The sequence below is a fragment of the Sturnus vulgaris genome, chromosome 9 (genome assembly GCF_052056855.1).
Source record: "Sturnus vulgaris isolate bStuVul1 chromosome 9, bStuVul1.hap1, whole genome shotgun sequence".
Classification (NCBI taxonomy): Eukaryota; Metazoa; Chordata; class Aves; order Passeriformes; family Sturnidae; genus Sturnus; species Sturnus vulgaris.
In genome coordinates this window covers 26,710,768-26,717,435 of record NC_142251.1, presented here as the reverse complement: position 1 = coordinate 26,717,435, position 6,668 = coordinate 26,710,768, and the positions used below count along the sequence as shown (strand labels likewise).

The 6,668-nt window shown below is 40.6% G+C and overlaps 1 protein-coding gene across 1 annotated transcript; it reads left to right on the top strand.

The window, feature by feature from the left end:
• Positions 1-1,195: 1,195 nt before the first annotated feature.
• LOC106857934 (regulator of G protein signaling 1) lies at positions 1,196-4,756 on the top strand. Its single transcript, XM_014884308.2, has 5 exons — positions 1,196-1,355; positions 1,728-1,811; positions 2,440-2,501; positions 3,026-3,189; positions 3,887-4,756. Exons 1-5 carry the CDS (start codon positions 1,252-1,254, stop codon positions 4,070-4,072), a joined length of 600 nt encoding a protein of 199 aa, XP_014739794.1. The 5' UTR covers positions 1,196-1,251; the 3' UTR covers positions 4,073-4,756.
• The last annotated feature ends 1,912 nt before the right edge of the window (positions 4,757-6,668 follow it).

Here is a 6,668-nt window from a genome sequence, read left to right as displayed (position 1 = left end):
GTGTCACTGCCAGCCCGCTGTGCTCACAGCCCTGTCCCTGCTCTTCCCTCTGCAGGAGGCTCCCGGGCTGCCTTTGCATCACAGCTCCTGAGGAAGCTGAGGATGTGTCAGCACTTATCACCCTCATGCGCAGCCCTGCGTGCATCATTCACAAGCTATTTATAAATAAGCAGCGTCGCGCACGTTATTCGGTTAAAAAAAACAAAAAAACAAACCAAGCAAACAAGCCAACAAGTCTGAAACATCACAGAAAAAAATGAACTCAAGCAAACAAGCAGAAATTGGGATGCTCAGGGGCCAGATTAAGCATTTCAACATGGACATCACCATCCTGGGCAGATAAATAGAGTTACACTTAATTCTTTGTCTTGCTTTATATCCATGGCTGTTTTTTTTTTCACGGTGGAACTCAACTATGCACAAACAGCTCACACCTCCCTCAAACAGCTTGTGATATTCACTCTGTGTTTATAACAACACCCCAACATAATTAATATTTATACATGCCAAGTCTCTCATAATTAGGGAGGTATTCCTGAAATATGGCATTGTGCTTCCAAAGAACCCGACTTGCAGAAATTAAACCAAATCAAATAAGTTCTCGTTGCTTCAAAACCCCTTCCTGAGAAAACCACTTTAAATATTTTCACACAGCATGTCTAAAGTAACGCTCTAGTTTGAAGAGCAGCAAGGGAAACAGGTTTTCCCCTACTTGCAAGTAGGTTGTTGCATATGGAACTTTATTACAGGGGCATCTTAAAGTATCTTTTCCTCGTCTTCTGCTGAGCCCACCTAACCAACTGAAAAGTATGAAATTGCAAGGCACAGGCATGGAACAAGTGAATTTTGTCAAGAAAAAACTGCAGTATTTGCAGCTCTGTTGTTCAAAACAACAACAAAAAAAAATACTTCTGACTTGCAAGTACCTATCAGAAAGGGTCAAGAATTCAAAGTTCTGTAGCGTTTTGGTTGGTTTGTTGTTTTTTTTTTTGGTAACGGATGCGCACAGTATCACACAACAACCCCACAGCAATTGAGCCTCCTCTGGTTTAACCTCAACCACGAGACACGCCGTCTGTTTTCTTTCTCAAAAAGACTCACGTCACTGAGCACCGAAAGGGGAACTTGCAGAGTTTGTGATGAGGACACACGATAAACAGCCCAGCTCCCAGGGCTGCCTGCAGCAATAAAAGGCAGCAGCAGAGGCAGGAGCTGCCACTCGGGGCTGCAGCACCAGCCTGACCAAGGAAAATGCCAGGGCTCTTCTTCTCCCACAACAACATGACTGAGTTAAATGGAAAAGAAGACTGCAAGCTTGCAGAAGGCAAAGTCCACAAAAAGAAGCAAAAGGCTTTGTAAGTATATACAACTTACTCTAAAATTTGATGTATTGGGAGTGAAAATAGCACTGCGCTCATCTTGGAGATTATGAATTAGCACTGTGGTTCAGGCTAAACGAACTAAACCTGCTCAAAGCCCAGCACTGCACTAGCTCTAAAAAAAGCTTAAGCTGAGGCATACCAATTAATTCATTACTTTAAGTAATCAGAAATAGAATTTGGATACAGTGAGGGCCTCAGTCTTTTTTTTTTAATTACTTGGAAATGTAACTGCCTAGTCTTCACTCATAGGACAGAGCTGTCTCTGTTTGAAAGTTTGAAGAAAACTTAAATAGAAGTGCAACTGCAATTCTAATGGATTTTTTAATTGTCTGTTTGTTGTTTCAGTGGGGCAGATCTCAAAAGTTATTTGAAATGCATGGTGCCACATATTGAATCTGGGATCAAGACTTCCAACTCTAGAAATGTCATGTAAGTACAGAAACACACCAAGTTATGAAATATAATCATAGCTGGATTACTGGATAGTAAATTGATTCCTTTCTAAACTACCTTCTAGGACAACAAATATTGTAAAAAGATCTAGAATCTCCAAAATTCAAGAGAGGTGAACATTAGTAATTAGAAACTACTCATGGAGTTAAGGATTTTTAATTAGTGATTTGATACATTTGCATCAAACAGTGAGGGAGAAGACACTTCAGTTAAATCCATTTTTTATCAGAGGGACATTGTAAGTGTATCTACAGTTTTACATGAAAAAATACTTCTCACTTAAATTAGGAGCAGAGGTATTACCATTCTCACTGCAAAAATGTGGAAACAGAAGTACAGGTACAAAATAATTTTATCAGTGACAGTCGAAGACTATTTTCCTGGGAACAGAATTCAAGATAACCTCATAGTTCCATACTTTTTCCATCTCTATTTTTCTCAACGTGGATTGTCTCCTGGATCTCTGATTATGACAAATTTAGTAAAATGCCTGGTACATATTCCTGGAATATAATAATAAATTATAAAACTTGTCTCCTTCAGACATACAAACAAAACCCCGTGGTTTCTTGCCTAAAGCCTTTTCTTTTTCTTGTCACCTTAGGCTTTCTGCAGAGGAAGTTATTCAGTGGTCACAGTCTTTGGAAAAGCTCCTGGCCAGCCAAAGTAAGTCTGTCACTTCAGTAGGACTTTGTACTTACCCTGGGGACAACATTTTATCTAATCTCACCAAACAGGCAAAGCTGCAGCGTTGTATAAACACTGTCAGACAATGGGCAGCTGCACCTCAGTTTTTTACAGCTCTACTGTAACATGGGCACTGCCCCAGCTTGACTTCCAGGCTGGGTTTTGGGGTCCTTTTCCATTTTCAATATAGCAATTAACTCCTAAATAGCTCATTTTGATCAGACTTCAATCCCTGGATAATACATCAGTTTAATCTGGAATTTTCTGTCCACTTACACCCTAAAAGAATCCATTGTTGTAGATCAGGATCCAGAGTCTAGATCTAAAAAACACTGAACATAATTAGGGAGACTCCCATCAGCCTCAAAATTAGATTATCTGCAGGATGTTGAAGAAGGGAAGAAGAGTATTTTGGCAAGATTTTACATCAGCTTTCAGTACAACTTCTGCTATTTATTTTCTCCTTCCTGGTCACAAGTGAATGATGATTTATTTTTATTTAGGTGGCCAGGGTGTCTTTCGGGAGTTCCTGAAGTCCGAGTTCAGCGAGGAAAACATCGAGTTCTGGCTGGCTTGTGAGGATTACAAGAAAACCAAGTCTGATCACTTGCACGGCAAAGCAGAGAAGATTTATGCAGAGTTTGTTCAGTCAGATGCCATTAAGCAGGTATAACATAAATTCTAATGTATCATATATAAATAATATGTGTATTAAGCAGGTATAATATAAATTCTAATGTATCATATATATACAATATGCATATTAAGCAGGTATATATGAAGGGAGGAGTGTGGCTCCTCTGAGATGTTCACACACACTCCCACAGTTGCATAAGAAGCAGACACAGGCACTTTCAGGTCCCTCCTTGCATCACAGCTGTCTGCAGTGTCTGTGGCACGATCTGATCTCACGAGCAGTCACAGGGAGCAGGCAGTGCTGACACTCTGGGCTGAGCCAGCCCAGCTTGAATTGCTGACAGCATCTGGAGAGTCTTCCTGTTTGCTGGTGGAAGCACCACGGAACATTTCTTGCCTTTGAAAAATATGTCAACCTTCTGGAAAAGTTAAAAGTTCTTGACTTTGATCGTCTTTAAACTGGAGACATCCAACACAGGATTTCTCTGAGTAACTGGAGGCTGTTCCTCAAAGTTGAGCTTTATTAATTCTGACTCCAGAACAAGCTACATTTCTATAGTGAACAGCAAGTTCGGTGCCTAACTGGGATACAGATATTTAATTCCCCCAATATACAGTTCTGACACTGAACTATCAAGGCTGCAGATGCAGATATTGGCAAAGAGATCTAGAAAGAGACTACACTTAAAGTTAAGTTTTTAATGGCATTTATTTTTTTCCTCTTCCAGATCAATATTGACTATCAGATGAGGGAAGCAACAGCCAAAAAGGCTCAAGACCCAACGCACACAAGTTTTGATGAAGCCCAGAAAACTGTGTACATCCTTATGGAAAGGGATTCATATCCCAGGTTTTTAAAATCCAAATCCTACCTGAACCTTTTGAACCAGCTGCAAACCAACACTTCAAAATAAAGTGTCAGAAGCAGGAAGAGCCAAGCAGACTCTGTCAAATATCCTGGGAAGAGATCCTCCACCGTGGCTGGATCTTGCCAAGGAAAATCCCTGTCTTGGGAGGAGGAGTGTGAGGGAGGTGCAAACAGCTCCACGGCCAATGGATGCAGGATAAAAGCTGAGGCTGCCAGAAGGGTGAGAGCAGCACAGGGAGAAAATCCTCCCCTCCCATATGCCATGGGGTCAAGGCAGGGTATGGAAAACCCTGTTGGACCTGCACTGTGAACACTGAACCGTGTCTTACATCCCAAAGAACTCTGCTGATCGTTAGGAAGTGCAGGACTCACGAGCTGAGCATTGGGAAAAGATCACCAGGTTCAGGAGAAAAACCAGGATGACTGACAAATTTGGGCATAACAAGAAAATGCCAAGACAAGACTGACATCTCTTAAAAACCTACGGAGAGTTAAGTGTGAGTGTGAGCTCCACAACTCTGTTGTGCTGTGTAAATATATCCTAAATTGACATGTGAATCAAAATCAGTAGGGTTTAAATTATATAAGAATTATATAAGCTGTATTTTTATTAAGTTTGTATTCAAGAGGCAGGTATGTAGAATCCTTGTTGTTTAATTTATTGAAAAATAAGTAACTATTCGTTAAAATACAGTTAAAAATAAAGATTTATAGTGGTTTTGCTACTTGAGGTGATTTTTCCATTGTGGTTACTGAAATACTCAGACACAAAATTTCTCTCACTGTGCTACTACTTCTCATCTCCATAGTCAAATACTAATTTTACCTCCACCACTTTTCTCTTTTTGCCCATTTTACACAACCATAATCTGAGCTACCTGGAGCAGGTGATACTGACTTACACAGACCCATCCTCACAACCCTCCAAAAAGAAAAGTGATTATGCTTGAAATGTATAACTAAGAACAAGAGCACTGCCAAAACTCAAGTGTTTGAGACCTTGTTACATTAGAGCTTGTAACAAAAATAAGTCAAAGAATGGTTTGGTTTTATGAGTTCCTATCATGAGACACTTGTATCACATGGGTGGCAAGAGAAGATTTTATCTCACCCTTGCAAATTTTCCATTTTCCCAGAATAACATGAGCTTTGTGAGTCCCACTCTGCTCTGTACCCAAGGGAAAAGGTATAAATTCAGAGAAATCTTGGTGAAAACAGACATGTTCTTATTGGCACCTTTTGGGGACTTTGAGACCTCCAGGGGAGAACCAAAATCTGTGTCAGAAGCAAATCAGCTGGAAGGGACATAGAAAAGTGCCATCCTCCACTGTCACCTACTGTAGTATCTGGAAGCCATTCCAAATTACATCTTCCTTTCCAGGCTAATAAATGCAGAAGACCAGACCCCAGCCTTGCAGTATTATTTTATTTTATGTGTTCCTGAGAGTGCCTGACTGCAAAACCTGAATGCTCCTGGAATAACATAAACCAGCCTCCAGCTGGCATTCCTGCATGAATTAATTTTCCAGGGTCACTAGGAATAAATCTAATTGCTGTGCAGTAGGAATAACAACAGTGCCTCCCACACAAGGTACATCACCATGTTTGCTCTGACACAATTTATAAGGACCAAATGTCTCTGTTTGCAGAACTTCCAGCTCACAGAAGATAAAAGAGAACTTTGAAATATTAGCTACCCTCTTAACAGACACTGCATCCAAGTAACGTTATTTTTTAACTGTAAATCCTTTAAATTATTATGGCCCTGATCTTCCTTTGCTCCCCCCCTCCCTCGAGGTTTCACAGCTTTGCTATGGTTTGGCCAAACACTCATATGAAATTTCTGACTGAAATCATATTTCATAGCATGGACAGTTAGGATTTTTATTTATTTTTGAACGGCTTGTTGCTAACAGAGGAGACTGTCATAGCAATTTCACCAGCTTGTATTGCACAGTTAGGACAGACCAGAGTTTCTGAGGAGGGAAGAACGGACTTTTGTTTTTCTTCCACAATCATCTATTCCTGCTTCATAAATTTGTAGAGTGAGAGAGCAGAAAGCTTCTTTTTGAAGAAGAAAAGTACCTATTTCACCCTGCACGACTCAACTGTGGCTATTTTCAAATCTCTCACCTCACAAGGTGGGTGCCCTCATCTCCCCCCACTCGCGCCCAGGAACAGCCCCAGCATCACACATTGGTTTCACAGCTGTGGGCTGGGCCTTTTTTAAAATCTAGATTTCACTTTCCCCTCTTTGGAAAAGATGCACCACAAGAGAATGGAAATTTGCTGTTCCATTCACTGACTCTGAAAGAAACGGCCCAATCAGGTTGGCCATCAGGAAAACAGGATGCAGTGCATGGAAAAGCTTTAAGATTTGACAGCAGTGACTCAGACTTTTCTTTAAGTGTTCTGCCTTACCCCTGGAAAAACATTTTCATTGTTTGTTAATGTTCCAGTGGAAGAATCAATCACTGCACCATCTTCAGGTACGCTTTTGAAGTGTGCTAACTTCTATTCCAGATCAATATTGACTATCAGATGAGGGAAGCAACAACCAAAAAGGCTCAAGACCCAACTCACACAAGTTCTGATGAAGCCCAAAAAACAGTGTACATCCTTATGGAAAGGGATTCATATCC

Bases quoted from the DNA above. Each gene is read 5' to 3' on its own strand.
- LOC106857934 (XM_014884308.2), top strand. From the start codon at position 1,252: ATGCCAGGGCTCTTCTTCTCCCACAACAACATGACTGAGTTAAATGGA. The intron at 1,356-1,727 runs GTAAGTATATAC...TTGTTGTTTCAG, and splicing joins AAAAAGAAGCAAAAGGCTTT to TGGGGCAGATCTCAAAAGTT. The intron at 3,190-3,886 runs GTATAACATAAA...TTCCTCTTCCAG, and splicing joins AGTCAGATGCCATTAAGCAG to ATCAATATTGACTATCAGAT.